The sequence below is a fragment of the Saimiri boliviensis genome, chromosome 6 (genome assembly GCF_048565385.1).
Source record: "Saimiri boliviensis isolate mSaiBol1 chromosome 6, mSaiBol1.pri, whole genome shotgun sequence".
NCBI lineage: Eukaryota > Metazoa > Chordata > Mammalia > Primates > Cebidae > Saimiri > Saimiri boliviensis.
The window spans coordinates 124,425,298-124,446,250 of NC_133454.1; the positions used below are offsets into that span (position 1 = coordinate 124,425,298).

The 20,953-nt window shown below is 51.4% G+C and overlaps 2 protein-coding genes and 1 long non-coding RNA gene across 3 annotated transcripts in view; 1 reads left to right on the forward strand and 2 right to left on the reverse strand.

Annotated features, from left to right (window-relative positions):
• The window catches only part of BATF2 (basic leucine zipper ATF-like transcription factor 2), a 29,379-nt gene extending 21,157 nt beyond the window's left edge, over positions 1-8,222 (reverse strand). The window contains exon 1 of the mRNA XM_003937676.4: positions 7,645-8,222. The gene's annotated coding sequence lies outside the window, so the exon portion shown is untranslated. The remainder of the gene's footprint in view (positions 1-7,644) is intronic.
• A 303-nt stretch (positions 8,223-8,525) lies between these two features.
• ARL2 (ARF like GTPase 2) lies at positions 8,526-15,578 on the forward strand. Its single transcript, XM_010348290.3, has 5 exons — positions 8,526-8,794; positions 12,164-12,274; positions 12,371-12,533; positions 13,966-14,046; positions 15,132-15,578. Exons 1-5 carry the CDS (start codon positions 8,730-8,732, stop codon positions 15,264-15,266), a joined length of 555 nt encoding a protein of 184 aa, XP_010346592.1. The 5' UTR covers positions 8,526-8,729; the 3' UTR covers positions 15,267-15,578.
• LOC141584905 (uncharacterized) lies at positions 12,527-20,953 on the reverse strand. The gene is made up of 3 exons (XR_012518196.1): positions 20,882-20,953; positions 19,032-20,678; positions 12,527-13,037 (listed from the first exon to the last, which is right to left on the reverse strand). It is a non-coding gene; the product is annotated as an uncharacterized LOC141584905 (long non-coding RNA).

The following is a 20,953-nucleotide window of genomic DNA, read 5'->3' on the forward strand; positions in this document are numbered from 1 at the left end:
AAATAAATAAATAACAAATAAATAAACCCTGTGCCTTGGAGCAGGGGAGCAGGGGAGCAGGGAAGCTGGGGACTGCTGTAGCGATCCAGGTGAGTGGGGGGTCTGTCACCCAGAGAGAAGAGGGGTATCTGCCTCTCAGGCTCCGGAGTGAGGGCACAGCAGGGCTCAGGCAGCCAGGCGGGCAGCAGCTGCTCCTGCATTCATTCCTGTGGAGGCAGAAAGCATCCAGCACAGCCTTGCTTTCGAGGGGCCACAGGCAACAGGTGAGCTGGACGGGGATGTGGCTGTAGCAAGAGCTCAGCTTTTAAAGCCTTTTCTACCTCCTAAGGTTCTGGAAGGGCTTGCAGATGTCATGTGCCCTTGGGTGGTGAGTAACACCTGCTTTTGTCATCTGGAATTTGGAGAGGATGCCTCTGCTGCCTCCCACGTAGGCAGCTGGGCTAAGACCTGTAATGAAGATGCTTGAACACTGTGACTTGTCTTACGAGGCATGCAGCAGTGGCCTGCAGGATGTACACACCCACTGAATCATCAGCGACCAGCACTGGTGACCCAGCTGCCTTTGGAAATGTAAAACCTAAAAAGGCTGAGCGAGGCAGTTCATGCCTGTAATCCCAGCACTTTGGAAGGCTGAGGTGGGTGAATCACTTGAGCCCAGGAATTCAAGACCAGCCTGGCCAGCATAGTGAAACCCTGTGTCTATTAAAAATACCAAAATTAGCCAGGCGTGGTGGTGTGCGCCTGTAATTCCAGATTCCAGCTATTTGGGAGGCTGAGGCAGGAGAATCGCTTGAACCCGGGAGGCAGACGTTGCACCAGAATGCATGCAAGAGCTGAGATGGCGCTACTGCACTCCTACCTGGGTGACAAAGCAAGACTCTGTCTTAAAAAAAAAAAAAAAAAAAAAAAAAATGGCTGGGCGCAGTGGCTCACGCCTGTAATCCTAGCACTTTGGGAGGCCAAAGCCAGGGGATTACCTGAGGTCAGGAGTTCAAGACCAGCCTGACATGGATAAGCCCCGTCTCTACCAAAAATACAAAAATTAGCCAGTCATGATGGCATACCTGTGATCCCAGCTACTTGAGAGGATGAGGCAGAAGAATTGTTTGAACCTGGGAGGTGGAGGTTGCACTAGATCACATGCAAGAGCCAAGATGGCGCCACTACACTCCAGCCTGAGCAACCAAAGCAAAACTCTGTCTCAAAAAAAAAAAAAAAAACCCTACAGGAAGATGAATGGTGGGAGGGCAGAACTATGATCTGTATGTGGTTGCCGTTCCTGTGCCTCCAGTTCTTTGTTTACTAATTAGCAGGACAACCCTACACTTGGGTAAGCTGCCTCCACCAGCTGGTTGGCGCCTCTGTCACAGGCATGTGGTCCAAAAAATAAGACGGGCATCACAGATTGTCTTATCAGAGAGGGAAAACAGGTTTTCTGTCTTCTCATTAAAACTGTGACTTTATTATAAACAATCCAATATAAATGATATAGTTCAAAAGAATTAAACAGGCCAGACGCCGTGGCTCACGCCTGTCATCCCAACACTTTGGGAGGCCAAGGTGGGCAGACCACTTGAGCCCAGGACTTTGAGGACAACAAGGTGACCCCTACCCTGGGCTCTGGGATGGGCTTGGGGGCCCTGGCCTTGCCAATCTCACCTGTTCACAGTGATTGATGTCAGGAATAGGCACATGACCCAAGCCAGACCAAAGAAGGCCAGGCCTGGGACTTTTGTTGGAACTATTGGGAAAGTGGCAAGGGCTGGGATGTGCCCCCTCCGGAGCCACTAAGCTGGTGTTCCTGGTGGCCATCCTACTCCCATGAGCCAGCTCTGCCTGAGAATGTAGCCAGCCCGGAGGACAGCAGATAGGGTAAGAGTCTGACTCCCGATGACATTGTTTGGGCACCGTGTCTGACACTCGTGCACTCTAGACTTGCTAGTAACTTAACTTAGATGATCATTAAGGGAAAGAGACTTCTCTGACACAGGTATCTGCTACCTCCTCGTGAAGGTGTCAAGAGCAGCTGCAGGGAAAATACGTGCTGCAATACTGCAGAAAAAGAAGGCAAGTCCACAGAGGGTAACAAATGAGTGAAGAGTTGAACAGAGAAAACTCAGAAACCAGAGAATGCAATTTCCCATGATCTTTTTAAGACTCCTTTATAAGCATAAGAAATTTGGAGCAATTTACACCAGATACAAGTGCTGCTTCTCACACATGAACACAATCATAACTTGCCCCCCAACTTTTTTCTTTTCTTTTGAGACAGTCCCATTCTGTTTCATACAGGCTGGAGTGCAGTGGTAAAATCTCGGCTCACTGCACCCTCTGCTGCCACCCACCACCCCCAGGTTCAAGCGATTCTTGTGCCTCAGCCTTCCAAGTAGCTGGGTCTACAGGTGCACATAACCACAACTGGCCAATTCTTTTTTTTTTTGAGACAGAGTCTCACTCTGTTGCCAGGCTGAAGTGCAATGGCACGATCTCAACTCACTGAAACCTCCGCCTCCCGAGTTCAAGCAATTCTCCTGCCTCAACCTCCCAAGTATGGGATTACAGCTGGGCTAATTTTTGTATTTTTAGTAGAGACTGGGTTTCACCATGTTGGACAGGCTGGTCTCGAACTCCTGACCTCGTGATCTGCCTGCCTCAACCTCCCAAAGTGCTGAGATTACGGGTGTGAGACACCACACTCAGCCCTAATTTTTGTATTTTTAGTAGAGATGGGGTTTCACCATGTTGGCCAGGATGGTCTCGATCCCTTAAGCTCATGATCCCAAAGTGCTGTGATTACAGGTGTGAGCCATCCTGCCCAGCCCAATTTTTTATATTTTTAATAGAGATGAGGTTTTGCCATGTTGGCCAGGCTGATCTTGAACTCTTGGCCTCAAGTGATCCACCCAGCTCGGCTTCCCAAAGCGCTGGGATTACAGGCGTGAGCCACCATGCCTGGCCTCATCATTATTTAAGAAAAAAATTTAAAAATAGCTGGGCATGGTGGCATGTGCCTGTGGTCCCAGCTACTCGGGAGGCTGAGGAGGGAGGATCAGGTGAGCCTGGGAGGGGGAGGCTGCAGTGAGCTGTGATCATGCTACTGTACTTGAGCCTGGATGACAGAACAAAACCCTGTCTCAAAAATAATAATTATTATTATTATACAGAGTTTGGTTATTTTTTCTTACTGCTATAAAGGTAATATGTGAAATACCATGAAATTTACATTTTAAAATTAAAACTATAATGCCAAATTTTCAGGCTCGGCACAATAGGTCACAACTGTAATCCCAGCACTTTGGGAGGTCGAGATGGGAGGATCGCTTGAGGCCCAGAGTGCAATACTAGTCTGGGCAACATGGCAAAATCCAGTCTCTACAAAAAATAAAAATTAGCTGCATGTGGTGGCACATCCCTTTAGTCCCAGCTACTCGGGAGGCTGTGGTGGAAGGATCACCTGAGCCCAGGGAGATCGAGGCTGCCATGAGCCATGACTGTACCACTCACTGCACTTCAGCCTGGGTGACAGAGTGAGACCCCATCTCAAAAATAATAATAATGCTGAATTTTCCTTTCCAGATGTCGGGTAAACATGCCCTGTTAAAAGGCTCTAGATCTCTATCCTCAAGTCACAAGCCACTTAGCCCTAAGAAGTTTTCCCTTCAAAAGCAGGTTTCACGGATGTCACGATTTGGGTATTTTAATTTCATGATTCTTTCTTGTGAAAAGAAAAAAAAACCCATATATATATATATTCATATTCATGGTTATATATAACTACAACTCTATACATTTTCTTTCCTAGTTTTCTTCCAAAGGTATTTCTCAAATATTTTATTTAAGAGCTCTCTTCTGTTCCTCTGCTTGAAAGTGGGGAAAAAAAAGAAAAGAAAAAAAGCCAGGTGTGTTGGCTCACGCCTCTAATCTCAGCACTTTGGGAGCCCGAGGTGGGTGGATCACTTGAGGTCAGGAGTTCGAGACCAGCCTGACCAACACAGTGAAACCCCATCTCTACTAAAAATACAAAATTAGCCAGGTGTGGTGGCATACACCTGTAATCCCAGCTACTTCGGAGGCTGAGGCAGGAGAATCGCTTGAACCTGAGAGGCTGAGGTTGCAGTGAGTTGAGATCGTGCCACTGCACTCCAACCTGGGCAACAAGAGCGGAAACTTTGTCTCAAAAACAAGAGGAAAAAAAAGAGCTCTCTTTTCTCATTTCCATGAGGCAAATGAAAACATAGCTTTTAATGAGTCCCGTTACTTGTTTTTAAATGTCTCTCCACCCAATTTCTAGCTACAGTCAGTTCTTCAAAAGTTAAACACAGACCAAGTGGGGTGGCTCATGCCTGTAATCCCAGCACTTTGGAAAGCTGAGGTGAGAGGATCACCTAAGTACAAGAGTTTGAGACCAGCCTGGGCAACATGGCTAGACATTCGTCTCCACACAAAATTTTAAAAATTGGCTGGGCTTGATGGCATGCACCTGTAGTCCCAGCTACTCAGGAGACTGAAGTGGGAGGGCTGCTGGAGGCTGCAGTGAGCCATGACTGTGCCATTGCACACCAGCCTGGGTGACAGAGACCCTGTTTCTAAAAAATTTTTTTTAAGTTAAACATAGTTACTTTCTGAACTTCCCCCCCTTTTTCACAAAGCTTGGATTTTCTTTCTTTCTTTCTTTCTTTTTTAATTGCTATTCACTGAAATTCTACTACGTGGCCCCTAGGGAGTTACGACTGTATGGACAGGCATGACTTTAAGCTAGACATTTGAACAAGTTCTTTCAGTACTAGTGGTAGGAAATAAATAAAACAATCCAGCCAGGCGTGGTGGCTCATGCCTGTAATCTCAGCACTTTGGGAGGCCGAAGTGGGTGGATCACCTAAGGTTGGGACTTCGAGACCAGCCTGACCAACATGGAGAAACCCCATCTCTACAAGAAATACAAAATTAGCCGGGTGTGGTGATACATGCTTGTAATCTCAGCTACTCAGGAGACTGAGGCAGGAGAATCACTTGAACCTGGGAGGTGGAGGTTGCAGTGAGCCGAGATTGTGCCACTGCACTCCAGACTGGGCAACAAAAATGAAACTGCCAAAAAAAAAAAAAAAAAAAAATCCAAGGCCGGGTGCAGTAGCTCATGCCTGTAATCCCAGCACTTTGGGAGGCCGAGGAAGGTGGATCTCTTGAAGTCAGGAGTTTGAGACTAGCCTGGCTAACACAGTGAAACCCTGTCTTTACTAAAAATACAAAAATTAGCCAGGATGGTGGCTGGGTGTCTGTAATCCCAGTGACTCAGGAGGCTGACGCAGGAGAATCGCTTGAACCTGGGAGGCAGAGGTTGCAGCAAGCCGGGATTGTGCTACTGCACTCCAACCTGGGCGACAGAGCCAGACTCTTGTCTAAAAAAAAAAAAAAAAAAATCTAGAAACACCCAAAGTAATAATTTTATGTTCCCCCAAACTTACTGCCCAGTTAACAGCTGCGTTACAGAGATTTTCAAACTTTTGTGACTGTGACTCACAGTGAGAAGTACACATATCTGTATAAATATCTGAAACAAATGTTTTGCCAAACACTACTTACCTTTACTACATGGGTGAAGGCAGTAATGTTTTCTGTTCTGCTCATTCTATTTCATTTTTGTTAATACTACTAAGTTGAACCATATGAAACACGTCTGTGAAGTGAGAACTGTCAAATATGGGCAATTTCATATGGTTCAACCTATTTGTGACACTAATTTTACAATCCACTTCCTTAATGGAATGCATCCGATAGACTGAAAAATGTTGCTAAGTGGGCATGTTTCCAGTTAATGTTTTTTAAATTATTATTATTATTTTTTTTAGATGAAGTCTTGCTCTGTCACCCAGGATGGAGTGCAATGGCACGATCTCAATTCATTGCAACCTCTGCCTCCCAGGTTCAAGTGATTCTCCTGCCTCAGCCTCCCGAGCAGCTGGGATTACAGGCCCTTGCCACCATGCCCAGCTAATTTTTGTATTTTTAGTAGAAACAGGGTTTCACCATGTTGGCCAGGTTGGTCTTGATTTCTTGACCTCATAATCCACATGCCTTGGCCTCCCAAAGTGCTAGGATTACAGGCATGAGCCACAGCGCCTGGCCCACTGTTTTCTGTTTCTTTGAGACAGGATCTAACTGTCGTGAAAGCTGGAGTGCAGTGGCATGATCACGGCTCACAGCAGCCTCATCCTCCTGGGATCCCACCCCAGCTTCCCAGGTAGCTGGGACTACAGATGTGCACCACCACACCTGGGTAATTTTTTTTTTTTTTTGAGACAGACTCTGTCACCCAGGCTGGAGAGCAGTGGCACAATCTCACTGGAACATTCGCCTCCTGGGTTCAAGTGAGCACATTTGGCTAATTTTTGTAGTCTCCCTATGTTGGCCAGGTTGGTGTTGAACTCCTAGGCTCAAGCAATTCACCCACCTTGGCCTCCCAAAGTGCTGGGATTACAGGCATGAGCCACTGTGCCTGGCCCACTTCCCTCTTTTAAGGGCTTCACGGAATCCACATGCACCTAACTCCACTTAAATAACCTGCCCTCACTGGAGTCACTTAAGTGTTTTCCAATTTCTTGCTGTTCCAAATCATGCCACAGTGAACGTTATTGTGCAATGCCAGAGTTTCTATGATGCAAGCTCCTCAAAGCAGGATGGCAGACTCCTACCATCTAGTCACTTATCATTGATCTTAGTTGCGTTTAAAAGCCTCTGGGTGGCCGGGCGCGGTGGCTCACGCCCGTAATCCCAGCACTTTGGGAGGCCGAGGTGGGTGGATCACGAGGTCGAGAGATCGAGACCAACCTGGTCAACATGGTGAAACCCCATCTCTACTAAAAATACAAAACATTAGCTGGGCATGGTGGTGCTTGCCTGTAATCCCAGCTACTCGGGAGGCTGAGGCAGGAGAATTGCCTGAACCCAGGAGGCGGAGGTTGTGGTGAGCCGAGATCGTGCCATTGCACTCCAGCCTGGGTAACAAGAGCGAAACTCCGTCTCAAAAAAAAAAAAAAAAAAAAAGGCCTCTGGGTAAGGGCTATGCTCAGTTTCTTTCTTTGCGTGTGTCTGATGGAGAGTAAATGGTGCCGATTGAAGGGTCCCACTCAGGCATCCTATCTGTCCAGCCCTCCTCTGACCACAAGCCCCTTTTCTGCAAGATGGGAAGCTCTAGTTTCTTCCAGACCTCTCTCTTTTTTTTTTTTTTGAGACAGAGTTTCACTCTTGTTGCCCAGACTGCAGTGCAGCTATCTCAGCTCACCACAACCTCCACCTTCCGGGTTGAAGCGATTATCCTGCTTCAGCCTCCCAAATAGCTGGGATTACAGGCATGCGCCACCGCACCCAGCTCATTTTGTATTTTAGTAGAGATCGGGTTTCTTCATGTTGGTCAGGCTGGTCTCGAACTCCTGACCTCAGGTGATTAGGCCGCCTCAGCTTCCCAAAGTGCTGGAATTACAGGCAAGTGAGCCACCGGACCCAGCCCCTTTCAGGCCTCTCTCTAGGCAACTTCATGGAGGCGTGAAGACAGTATGTTTTACCATTGACCAGACCTGAGTTTGAATGTCACCCATGCTCCTTAAACTCTCTCGTTTCCATTATCATAGCTACAAAAGGAATACAAACCTCTCAGGGTTGCAGGGAGGATGAAGCTGAACACGTGGAGTGAGTTGCAAACAGTTACACAGAAATTAGCCATTGTCTTCAGCTGGTGCTGACAGCTCTTTCCCAAGCATGAGAGGCTCCTGCATGCTGCCTATTCACATTTACCCTGCTGGGACCCGAATTAAGACAATAAGGTTCTCCTGAGTTTACAATCGGCTTGGTCCCAGGCCTCAGTTTCCTCAAGTTGGACTTCTTTTTTTCTTCTTTTTATTTGTTCTTTTTCACCAAGTAAACGCTGGACTTCTTGAGCACCAAGGTAGAGAATGAAACTCTTGGACAAAGCTATTCATTCAACAACAAATATTTGAGCACCTACTACGTGCCCGCCACTGTGCTAAGCATCATCTGGGCCTCAGTTCTCCCATCCGCAAAAGTAGGAATTGTACTTTTCAACTGGGAACCGCTGGGCCTCGGGGACCGGCAGGCAGCCTTTGGGGCGGACTACGATTCCTTCATTGGAACCCAGGGGCGCCCCGCACGTTTCCGAACGGCCTCCAGGGGGCACTGCCGCCCTGAATTGAGAGCCACCGGAGCCGGGTATGGGAAGGCCCAACTTTCTGCTCTGTCATTGGCCAACTGAGGATGATGCCGATGGCCCGGATGAGCAGGATATGGACCATGTTTCTGGGAACTGGGGCCTACACTGGCCCCAAGATGAGTCCGTCCGTCCGTCCCTGGGGCCCTGCGTTCTGACTCTCGGGTCAGACGCAGCCAAGATGCAACTCAAGAACTTCAAGGTTTCCGCTCCGGCCGAGCGCCCAGGTCCGGCAGGGGGAAGGGTGGAAGTGTCGCCCTCGCTCCCCTAGCCTCAGCCCTCGGGAGTCGCAGCGTCAGGGCGGGCAGCCGCGTTGAAGCCCCCTGCGCCGCTAGAGGGACTCTGGCAGCAGCGACGCGGGCCGGCCTTGCGGTCACGTGCGGCGAGGGCGGGACCAAACCAGCGGCCGACCAATCGTCTGTGCCGTCGCCGGGCGTGATAGCCAATAGGATCCGGGAGCGGGGTCCCGGGACTGGGAAGAAACGGTGGCCGGGAGGGGGCTTCGGGGACCATGGGGCTCCTGGCCATTCTGAAGAAGATGAAGCAGAAAGAGCGGGAGGTGCGACTGCTCATGCTGTATCCTCCCCAACGCCGGAGCCGCGGGGGTAGCAGGGCCCCGCAGGGCGGGCGGTGCCGGGCGCCCCCTGCCGGGAGCGGTGCGCGGCGGCCGGCGCTTCCCAACTGCCCCTGGCGTCACCACGCGGGCCCCACCAATCGCCCCGGAGGGCCGGGGGGAACCGCACCCCCAGCCTGGAGCTGGGGCCAGCTCAGAGGGCGGCTGAAACGGGCCTGCAGGCGCAGCGGCGGGACTGGGCGGCCCGAGTGTCAGGGGTGGTGGGACCCGGAGGTGACTCGGACGCCACCACCCGGCGGCCTGGCCCTAGCGTGGGGCCGCTGCCCTCCCAGCTCCGATCTCCTCCCCGCGGCCCGAGGGTTCCAGGCCCCGGCTTCGTCCTCTAGCTCCTAATTCCGGGGGCGTGCGGGTTGGCGGGTGTGGGCTCCTTGGATCCTTTCCAGCGTGGATCCAACAGTCCGTTTCTTTGTCTCTTTGCTGCTACGCGGCCCGTGGATGTCCTGGCGGCTGAGGATGTGTGGACCCGAGTGCCCCGTGCGCCCTGTGCGCCTTCTGAGTCCAGTTAGGCGCCTGCACCTGTTCCCCGCTGCTCTGTGCCAGGCCCAGCGGGGGAATGGCAGGGGAGAAAAGACGCTTACATGCACATCTAACTTAATAATCACTTCATAACTGTTTTAGTTTTTGAGACAGGGTCTTGCTCTGTTGCCGTGGCCAGAGTGCAGTCAAGGCTCACTGCAGCCTTAAGGTTCTAGGCTCAAGTGATCCTCACGCCTCAGCCTCCCAAAACTCTGGGATTATAGGCATGAACTACGGAGTCCGGCCCATATCTGTTTCATTTTAATTTTTTTGAGACGGAGTTTTGCCTTGTTCCCCAACCTGGAGTGCAATGGTGCAATCTCAGCTCACTGCAAAACAAAAAAATCTTGCCTTCATGGAAATTCTGTAATGCAGGGGAGTAGAAAGATGACAGCACAGGAAGTAGGTAAAATACGTGATATGGGCTGGGTGCAGTGGCGCACACCGGTAACCCCAGCACTCTGGAAGGCTGAGGTGGAAGGAACGATTGAGCTCAGGAGTTTATCAGCCTGGCAACATAGTGAGACCCTGTCTCTATTTATGCACATATACTTCTCCATATGTACTGCATATATATGGGCCATGCTTTAGACCATGTTTCTGGGGAACAGGGCCTTATCCTGCTACAGGATGAACTCGCAGTACATATATATGTATATATGTATGGAGAAGAATGCAATTTCCAGTGGTCGAAGAAAGCCACTGTATGATGGCTGGACGCGGTGGCTCATACCCGTAATCCCAGCACTTTGGGAGGTCGAGGCGGGTGGATCACCAGAGGTCAGGAATTCCAGACCAGCCTGGCCAACATGGTGAAATCCCATCTCTACTAAAAATACAAAAATCAGCTGGGTGTGGTGGCGTGCGTCTTTAATCCCAGCTACCTAGGAGGCTGAAGCAGGAGAATCACTAGAACCTGAGAGGCAGAGATTGTAGTGAGCCAAGATCACACCATTGCACTCCAGCCTGGGCTTCAAGAACGAAACCCTGTGTCAAAAAAAAAAAAAAAAAAAAAAATTGAAACGCTCTCAAAAATTGAGTACATGAGGGAGGTGAGGGTTGAACCATGCAGCGATCCGGGGTTGGGGGGCACTTTAAAGCGAAGGCCCTGGGAGGACTCACGCATGTTGGGAGAAATGGCGAGGCAGGCAGTGTGTCTGAGGAGAGCCAACTGGAAACCTAGGGAGTTTGGGTTCTTGGTTTTCCCTTTGGATGAGAAGTACGGAGGCGACAAGGAATCAGACCCGTCAGGCCACTGCAGTGATGCAGGTGAGATGGGATGGTGGCTTGGACCAGGATGGAAGCAGTGGGGTCATGGAAGTTTCTGGCCTGAACAATTAGAAGGGTGAGGAGCCATTTGCTGAGCTGGAGAAGACTGAGGGAGGAGCATGTTCAGAGGGGAGATGGGAGCCCTGTATGCGCCATGTGAGATGCCTCTGGACAGCCCAGAAGTGTCAAGCAGACAGCTGGATGTAGGCACTGATGCCGCGTGTGGGAGGTACACATCTGGGTGCTGTCAGGATAGAGACGGTGTTGGAAGCTGTGATCCTGGATGAGGTCACCTGGGGATGAGTCTTGGCCGAGAAGAACCTGGTTATACCAGGATAAAGTCAGAGAGGTGAGGAGGAGAACCAGGTGGGGGTATGTTCCTGGGCTGAGGACGGCACATGTGCTGGGGAGGAGGGTGAGCCCCTCCAACAGGTACCAGGTGGGGAGCTGCTCCGCCACTGGAGGGCCAGAGGGAGGTCTTTGGGGACTGACCTTGGTAAGAGCAGTTTTGGGTGCAGCAGAAGCAAAAGCCTGATGGGAGTGTGTTCTAGAAAGAGCAAAAAGGCAGAAACGGGTGAGCACAAACAACTATTCTGAGATTTCCTGTAACAAGGAAAGATACAAATGAATAAATAGATGGCAGAGAGATCGAGGGCTTTGTTTGCTCTTTTTAAGGTAAGAGGAAGAACAGAAAGCTCATCAGCCAGTGGGGATGATCAAGAGGGGAAGGCGACATGGATGATGGCTTGAGGGCAGGGGCTTAGCAGCAGCCAGCTTCCAGGGGCTAAGGCTGGGCCTCAGCGCAGGTCCCCTCCTCACCCCTCTCCTGGGCCTGGGTCACTCGCCCCAGCTCTGATGAGCAGGGAGAGGTGGCCACATCCGGGACCTGTCCACCCCACCACGCCCCACCAAGCTGCGGTGTTGGGAGGACAGAGGAGGGTAATTCTCTCCCACAGGCAAGCACACCCATTCATTTGCACTCTGCAGTAGCAGGTCTGGAATATTCCAGAAACAGATGAGGGAGGCTGCCTCCAGATATTTGTTCTTCCCTCACTTCTTCAGAAAGCTTGCTCCTTGTATTTTGGGCCTCAGCTCCAGACGCCTCAGAGAGGCCTTTCCTGGCACCCAAGCTGAAAGCGGCTCCTCTGATGGCCCTCTCGGAAAGCCTCTCTGTTGTGTTGATGGCGCTAGCCAGGATCTGGCAGGGCCTTCTTCTCATTTGTTTGTTCTCTATTGACTGTCTTCCCACTAGAGTGTAAGCTTCCTAAGGGCAGGGCTTTGTCCTTCAGCACCCAGAAGAAGGTCTGGCACATAGTAGGTGTTGAACAAACTAAGGAGCTTTTGGTCAGTAGAGACGATATTTGTATCTTGATACTTTCACATTTATCACGGGCCAGTTACAGCCAGGCCTGTGCTCAACTCAGTTTGATCCGTGGTGGGAAATGACGAGTCCCCTAAGAGGGGCTCTGTGACGGTGTCGCCACCTGGCAGAGCACAGGGACTTCTTCTTAACCTGCTGTGCCCAGTGGCCTGGACAATGCTGGGAAGACAACCATCCTGAAGAAGTTCAATGGGGAGGACATCGACACCATCTCCCCGACACTGGGCTTCAACATCAAGACCCTGGAGCACCGAGGGTGAGCAGGGTCCCCGTGGGTGGGCCAGCCCAGAGCAGGGCAGGGAAGGTGGGGGAGGGGCCCGGCTGACCCTCCTGCCGCCTGCTCCTTGCCCAGATTCAAGCTGAACATCTGGGATGTGGGCGGCCAGAAGTCCCTGCGGTCATACTGGCGGAACTACTTTGAAAGCACCGACGGCCTCATCTGGGTGGTGGACAGCGCGGACCGCCAGCGCATGCAGGACTGCCAGCGAGAGCTCCAGAGCCTGCTGCTGGAGGAGGTGGGCACTGCTACCCTTTGTGCACGTACGCGGACGTGTGGCCGCCTTCTCGGCAGATGCCCAGAGGAGTCCATGGTCCCAGAGGGAAACCTAGAGGCAGGATCTATTCCTTCACTGGGCCTCCACCATGGGAGGCCCATGGCGCCAGAGGAAGGACACCTGCAGTGGACTGAGACTGAGTTAATGTCCCTGTGGTGTGACTGCGTCACTACCTTGAGCATCAGTTTCTGTGCCTTGAAGTGGCGATGATGACACCCACCTCACTGGGCTTTAGGGAGGATGACCCAAGGTCAGCATGAAGCTTTGAGAGGCCATGGAGCCTGGCTCAGGAGTCTGACTCTTCACTATGTGACCTCAGCCAGGTGTGGTGGCGTGTACCTGTAGCCTTAGCTACTCTGGAGGCTCAGACAGGAGGATCAGTTGAGCCTTGGGAGGTCGAAGGTGCTGTGAGCTGTGATCATGCCACTGTACTCCAGCCTCCTGGGCGATAGAGTGAAACCATGTCTGGAAAAAAAAGCAAAAAAAATAAAAACAAAAGAAGGAAACCTTGCAAAGATAGTACAGAGGTTCCCCATATACCCTTTACCTTGCTTCCCCATCTCACCTAACCGTGGTCAGTCCAAACTAAAAAATCACCATTGGTGAATTACTCGTATCTTAATTACAGATTTTACTTCAATTTCATCTGTTTTTCCACTAACATACTTTTTGCTTTCCAGTGTTTGATTCAGGCTACAACATTGCATTTAGTTGAAAATGAGAACCCCTGTGAGAGTGAAGGGGTCGTTAATGATTCTGAGGCAGAGGGGATTGTCCTGGGCACACCGCACACTCCTCCTGTGGGGCTGGAGCAGGCCAGACGAGATCAGGGCCATCGAACACTGGTTAAGGCAGGTCCAGGCCCAAGGGTTAGACCCGCCCACCCACATCTCTCCCAGTCCCAGACACATATGTGGAAACAAGTAGAATCAGAGGTGGACAGCAGGCCTGTCAGGAGTGAAAATGGTTAAAGGGCAAACTCAGAAGAGAGAGGTCACTTCCAGCAGACCCCCATGGGCCTCTGGGATGCTCACATTCTCTGTGCATGTCTGGTCATCAGATTGGAGCAGTCTAGAACTATAGAGAGCTCAGGGATCATCTCATCCAACACCCCTCCTGTTTATGGAAGAGGAAGCTGGAGCATGGGGGACAGTGGTGTCCCCTGGGTGGTGGTTGGCGGTAACCAGAACCCCGGCCCAGGGCTGCCTCCGCCCACGTGGGCCAGCCTTGATGGCTGTGCCCACCACCTCACTCCTCCTGGGCCTCTCCCACCACCCCGGGCCTTACCTTGATCTTCCAGGTCAGTACTTCGCCCCATATGCTCTGGGTCATTAGAGGAGGCATCAGTCTGTCCTCGGGTCCCCACCTCACCCCTCTATCTTGTCTCCCCCAGCGCCTGGCCGGAGCAACGCTCCTCATCTTTGCCAACAAGCAGGACCTGCCTGGAGCACTGTCCTCTAACGCCATCCGCAAGGTGAGTCCAGGCCCTGGGACAGGCTCACTGAGGGAAAGGGGCACGCATTCCTTAATTTTAAAAGCTTTCATGGCTGGGCGCGGTGGCTCAAGCCTGTAATCCCAGCACTTTGGGAGGTTGAGGCGGGTGGATCACGAGGTCGAGAGATCGAGACCATCCTGGTCAACATGGTGAAACCCCGTCTCTACTAAAAATATAAAAAATTAGCTGGGCATGGTGGCGTGTGCCTGTAATCCCAGCTACTCAGGAGGCTGAGGCAGGAGAATTGCCTGAACCCGGGAGGCGGAGGTTGCGGTGAGCCGAGATCGCGCCATCGCACTCCAGCCTGGGTAACAAGAGCGAAACTCCATCTCAAAAAAAAAAAAAAAAAAAAGCTTTCATTAAAAATAATTTTTAAAAGTTTAAAAAGAAAAATAATAAAAGCATTTATTAGCCCCGCTAGGTGGCAGGACCTATGCAGGGCACTGGGGAGCCAGTGATTAATAAGGCGTAGGGCAGCCGCAGACTGGAGAAGGCAGAGCCGCACATGTGCCATCACGGGACAACAGCAGCCAGCACACAGTCAGTGCTTTCAGTGTGCTCTGCTCCTCGTATGGATTAACTCATTTCATTCTCACAGCAACCTCATGAAGTGAGGACTATTATTTTACAGATGGTGAAGCAGGCTCAGAGAGGTTAGGTAACTTGTCCCAGGTCACACAGCCACTAAATAGACAAGCCTGTCTGAACTTTGGTTTCCTCCTTGGTGAAATGGCCAACACAATCCCTGGCTCCTGAGGGCTTGAGGGGAATGAGAGAGAGGACGTGTGGGGCTCCTAGCATGATGCCTGGATCCTGGTGGACGCTCAGGAGCCCACGTTGCATTTACATCACTAAGGGCAGCACTGGCGTGGCGCTGGACAGAGAGCCCAGTGCCCCTGGGAGCTGACAAACTCTCCCAGGGGCCCGCAGGGCTTCCTGGATGCGATGACGTAGAGCAGGGCCTTGAGGGAGGGGCGGAGCTCCCTGGGCTGGGGAGGGAAGGGGCTGAGGGCAGGCGGGGGCTGCGGTCACTGGCCATCGCCACCAGCGCCTTTGTCCTCCAGGCCCTGGAGCTGGACTCCATCCGCAGCCACCACTGGTGCATCCAGGGCTGCAGCGCCGTCACCGGGGAGAACCTGCTGCAGGGCATCGACTGGCTCCTGGATGACATTTCCAGCCGCATCTTCACAGCTGAATGAGCCACTCCAGATGCCCCCACCCAGCAGTCTAGGTCCCCCAGCCCTCACCAAACACTATCCACAGGGGGATGGGAGTCAGCCGGCCAGACTAACACTCCGCCTCCTCCACACCTCACCTGCTGCTGCTCCTGCTGCCCGCTGCTGCTCTGTGGCGGGAGGGCTGTGCCCTGGCTGTCTCCCTTGCTCCTGACCTGGCCTTTGGCTGCCATATCAAGAAGAGAGGGCTAGGCGGGCGGAAGCTGCCTCTGCTGCTACCGAGGCTGTGGGCCTCATCCTTCGCTCAGCTGTGAAATAAACCGCTCCTTGTCCTGATTCCTGACTGAGTTATTTGTTGATTCAACAGTGTTAGAGACCACCTGGGACCCACAGTCCCGCAGGGGACAGAAAGGAACAGATCATTGGAACCGATGGTGAACTATGGCTACATCAAAGGGATGCAGAAAAAGTTACAGAGGCACGGGACACCGTTCAGCTAACTCCATCTAGAGGAGCCCAGGCAGGCTTCCTAGAGGAGGTTACAGTAAAGCTGGGAGTAAAGCCTGAGTCGTTTTGCAGGTAGAGGAAGGGGAAGACAGTTCACCAGGGGAACTCCAGCCCTCAGGTATGAGTTAGAAAAAGAGACACAGCTCCAGACCAGGGCTCCAGCTTTTTGCATGGAATGGGGGCTGAAATTCAGCTCCCAAGTCTCAGTGGCAGCCAGGTGATCCTCCCACTTTGGCCTCCCAAAGTGCTGGGATTACAGGCGTGAGCCACCATGCCCGGCTTGGGTTTCCTTAAGAGTGGAAGAAGGGGCCGGGCGCGGTGGCTCAAGCCTGTAATCCCAGCACTTTGGGAGGCCGAGGCGGGTGGATCACGAGGTCAAGAGATCGAGACCATCCTGGTCAACATGGTGAAACCCCTTCTCTACTAAAAATACAAAACATTAGCTGGGCATGGTGGTGCGTGCCTGTAATCCCAGCTACTCAGGAGGCTGAGGCAGGAGAATTGCCTGAACCCAGGAGGCGGAGGTTGCGGTGAGCCGAGATCGCGCCATTGCACTCCAGCCTGGGTAACAAGAGCGGAACTCCGTCTCAAAAAAAAAAAAAAAAAAAAAGAGTGGAAGAAGGGAAGTTAATGTTGGGTGGACAAGCTTAGATCATGACCAAGCTGCCCTTCAGTGTACAAAATTAGAAGCCTCTGCCCTGTCCTCCTTGCAAGACAGACCTGGTATTAGAAAAAAGGACTCAGGCTCTCAAACCTGGACTCGCTGCTTGATGCTGAGCTACTTGCCTAGCCTCTCTGCCTCAGTTTGCCTCCTGGTGTTGAAATGAGGACCAAATAGGTTGGTGTCTTTTTTTTTTTTTGAGTGGACTCTCACTCTGTCACCCAGGCTGGAGTGCAGTGGCGCGATCTCGGCTCACTGCAACCTCTGCCTCCCGGATTCAAGTGATTCTCCTGCCTCAGCCTCCCGAGTAGCTGGGAACTACAGGTGCGCACCACTACGCCCAGGTAATTATTGTATTTTTAGTAGAGACGGAGTTTCACCATGTTGGCCAGGCTGTTCCCAAAACTCCTGACCTCAGGTGATCTGTCCGCCTCAGCCTCCTAAATTGCTGGGATTACAGGCATGAGCCACCACGCTTGGCCCAGTTGGTGTCTTGTATGCCATAAGCACTGTGTGTCAGCTATAATTGTCGTCATTTGAACCAGTAGGCCTATAAGCAAATTCAACTAATGTGAAGTCAGTCACCCACTGACACAGGTGTCACCCCAGTGTTGATGTCCTCCCAAGGGCCCTGAGGAGACAATGCTCTTCTTGAAAAGGTGAATTAGGCCAGGCATGGCAGCTCACGCCTGTAATCCCGGCACTTTGGGAGGCCAAAGTGGGCGAATCACCTGAGGTCAGGAGTTTAAGACCAGCCTGACCAACATGGTAGAACCCTGTCTCGACTAAAAATACAAAAATTAGCCAGACATGGTGGTGTGTGCCTGAAATCCCAGGTACCCACTGGAGTGCAGTGAGCTGAGATCACGCCACTGCACTCCAGCCTGGACAACAGAGTGAGACCCCGTGTCCAAAAAGAAAGAAAAGGTGGATTATTCATAGTTAGAGACAAATATGACAATAACAAGGTGATATTCATCACAGAGGTCTCCACCGCATGGTCAAGCATTCCCTGGGCGAGCTGGGGTAGCAGCCCCTGTGGGAGTGTGGTGGGCAGCCCCGCGTGGTGCCCCTGCAGCCTCTCCAGCTCCACAGCTGCCTTTGTTTTTAATTTTTAATTTTTAAATTTTTTATTTTCTCATCACCCTGTTACTAAAAAAAAAAAAATTTTTTTTTTGAGATAGAGTTTCACTCTTGTTACCCAGGCTGGAGTGTGATAGGGTGATCTCAGCTCACTGCAACCTCCACCTCCCAGGTTCAAACGATTGCTCCTACCTCAGCCTCCCGAGTAGCTGGGATTATAGGCATGCGCCACCATGCCTGACTCATTTTGTATTTTTAGTAGAGATGGGGTTTCTCCATGTTGGTCAGGCTGGTCTTGAACTCCTGACCTCAGGTGATCTGCCCGTCTTGGCCTCCCAAAGTCCTGGGATTCCAGGCGTGAGCCACGGTGCCTGGCCTCTACTGCCGCCTTCTGTTTGCTCCTCCGGTGAGGAAACTGGGGGGGTGGGAGATCTGGAGAAGGCCAGGGGCTAAATTGCTCTAGATGAAAAAGGGCTTGGAGGGGACAGGGAGAAAGAAGGGGAAAGGGAAGAATGTGGGAGATGCTGGGCCAGAGAGCGAGGGAAGATGGGTGAGAAGGAAACTGAGGCAACAGCCCTGCCGAGGGAACTTTGGAGAGGGGAGCGATGTCTGAAGGGGTCTTCAGAGGAGTCCTGGTGTGTGTTGAGCGAGGGGACATCCCCTATCCCTGGCCTCCTCCTGAACACCTCCTAGGTGAACTACCCAGTTCAGAACCACCAGCATCTGATCTGGAGTCTTATGTTTTTTTTGTTTTTGTTTTTTGAGACAGCATCTCACTGTGTTGCCCAGGCTGTAGTGCAGTGGCATGATCATAGCTCGCTGCCACCTTGAACTCAGTAACTCCATAGCTCACTGCAACCTCAAACTCCCGGATTCAAGCCATCCTCCTGCTTCAGCCTCTGGAATAACTAGGTGTACAGACCCAGGCCAGCATGCCCAGCTAATTTTTTTTTTTTGAGAGAGTTTTGCTCTTGTCACCCAGGCTGGAGTACAATGGCACAATCTTAGCTCACTGCAACCTCTGTCTCCCGGGTTCAAGGGATTCTCCTGCCCCATCCTCCCAAGTAGCTAGGATTACAGGCACTCACCACCACATCTGGCTATTGTTTATATTTTTAGTAGAGACAGGGTTTCACCATGTTGGCCAGGGTGGTCTTGAACTCCTGACCTCAAGTGATCAACCTGCCTTGACCTCCCAAAGTGCTGAGATTACAGGGGCCACTGTGCCTGGCCCCTAGCTAATTTTTAAATTTTTCATGGAGTCAGGGTGTCACTATGTTGCCCAGGCTGGTCTCGAACTCCTGGCCTCAAGTAATCCTCTCACCTTGGCCTCCCAAAGTGCTGGGATTACAGGCATGAGCCCCATGCCATGCTTTGCTCCTTTCTGAAGACCAAGGCACCTTGCCTGTACATCTGAGTTCCGGAACAAGAGTGGCTATTCACAGCGGTTCCTCTGCACAAAACACTATGTATCATATTTAAGCCTCCCACCTTCATGCTGCATTTCAACAGATTTTCACTTCAATTCTAACACTTACTGGAGCAAAGGTGACCACCATGCCGGGTTTGAGAACACCAGTCTCCATGCGGCCCACAGGGACAGTACCAATCCCACCAATTCTGTAGATGTCCTGGAGGGGCAGAACCAAGAGCTTGTGAGTTGGTGGTAGGATGAGAACCAGAGCTTCTGAGCAGCACAGTTCCACACAGCATTGCCATCTTTACAAGTGACTTTCCATCTCTTGAGCCAAGGCATGTGAGCTCTTGGCTCCCACCTGTTGTCACCATTCCAACCAGATATTGGCACAAATACTACTGTCAAGGTTGTAGACAATTTCCTAATGTACGTGCTGATTTCCTTAATGACTTCCCCCATCTCTCCTCTTTAGGGCGGCTCAGTGGGATCCATTTTGTTAACACCAACAATGTAAGCCAGAAGGGTATGCTCACGCATCTGCCCATTCTTGGAAATACCAGCTTCAAATTCACCATCACCAGCAGCAACAATTAGGGCAGCATAATCAGCCTGAGATGTGCCTGTAATCAGTTTTTTGATAAAGTCTCTGCGTCCAGGGGCATTGATGATGGTCACATAGTACTTGCTGGTCTCAACTGCCGGCAGGGAGGTGTCCATGGTGATACCACTCTCACGTTCAGCTTTCAGTTTACCCAAGACCCAGGTATGCTTGAAGGAGCCCTTTCCCATCTCAGCAGCCTCCTCAAATTTTTCATGAGTTCTTTTGAGGATCCCACCACATTTGTAGATCAGATGGCCAGTAGTGTGGACTTGCCCAAATCAGATGACAATGTTGAACTGAGTGTTTTCCCCCCACTTCGCTTTTTTTGAGATGCAGTCTCGCTCTGCTGCCCAGGCTGGAGTGCAGTGGCCGATCACAGCTCACTGCAGTCCCAACCTCCTGGGCTCAACCCATCCCCCCAGCTCAGCCTCCGAAGTAGCTGGAATTACAGGTGTGCACCACCACGCCCAGCTAATTTTTGTATTTTTAGTAGAAAGGGGTTTCACCTTGTTGGCCTGGCTGGTCTCAACCTCCTGACCTCAAGTGATCCACCTTCCTCCACTGCACAAAGTGGGATTACAGGCATGAGCCACCACGCTGGAGCCCCATTTTGGCTTTGATTTAACGGTAATTTTCATGACATCTGTGTTCTGGTAGCAAACCCACTGCAAAAAGCTCCACTGCCCTAGGTAGATTATAGTATAAACATTTCCATTCTACAGATAAGAAACTGAGGCTGCGTAAAGTCTTTTTTTTTTTTTTTTTTTTTTTTGAGACGGAGTTTCGCTCTTGTTCCCCAGGCTGGAGTGCAATGGCGCGATCTCAGCTCACCGCAACCTCCGCCTCCTGGGTTCAGTCAATTCTCCTGCCTCAGCCTCCCGAGTAGCTGGGATTACAGGCACGCGCCACCGTGCCCGGCTAATTTTTTGTATTTTTAGTAGAGACGGGGTTTCACCATGTTGACCAGGATGGTCTCGATCTCTTGACCTCGTGATCCACCCACCTCGGCCTCCCAAAGTGCTGGGAATACAGGCTTGAGCCACCGCGCCCGGCTGTAGTTAAAGTCTTAAAGCTAGTAAGAGTCGTTTCTCAGAGCCCATTACACCATCCTGCTTCTCCAGCGTTCTTTGCTTCCTCTACTTTCCAGAAAATATGAATTGTGGAATCCTGTGGAGGGAGACAGGGAAATAATTTGACGTTGTCTTGCACATACTAGACACAGTAAGAGTTGGGTGGATGAATGAAAGGAGGGATTTCTGAAGTAGGGGAGAAGTCGTTTGGAGGTCTGTGACAAGGGATAGGGTGGGCTTGATCACCCGGCAGAAAGGAGACAAGTAATCACAATCTCCCCAGCCAATCTTTCCAGTTACCTAGGTTTACGCTTCACCACAGGGAGGGAACTTTTTAGACGCTCCCTTAGCCGAGCGTCCGCTACCAGAACA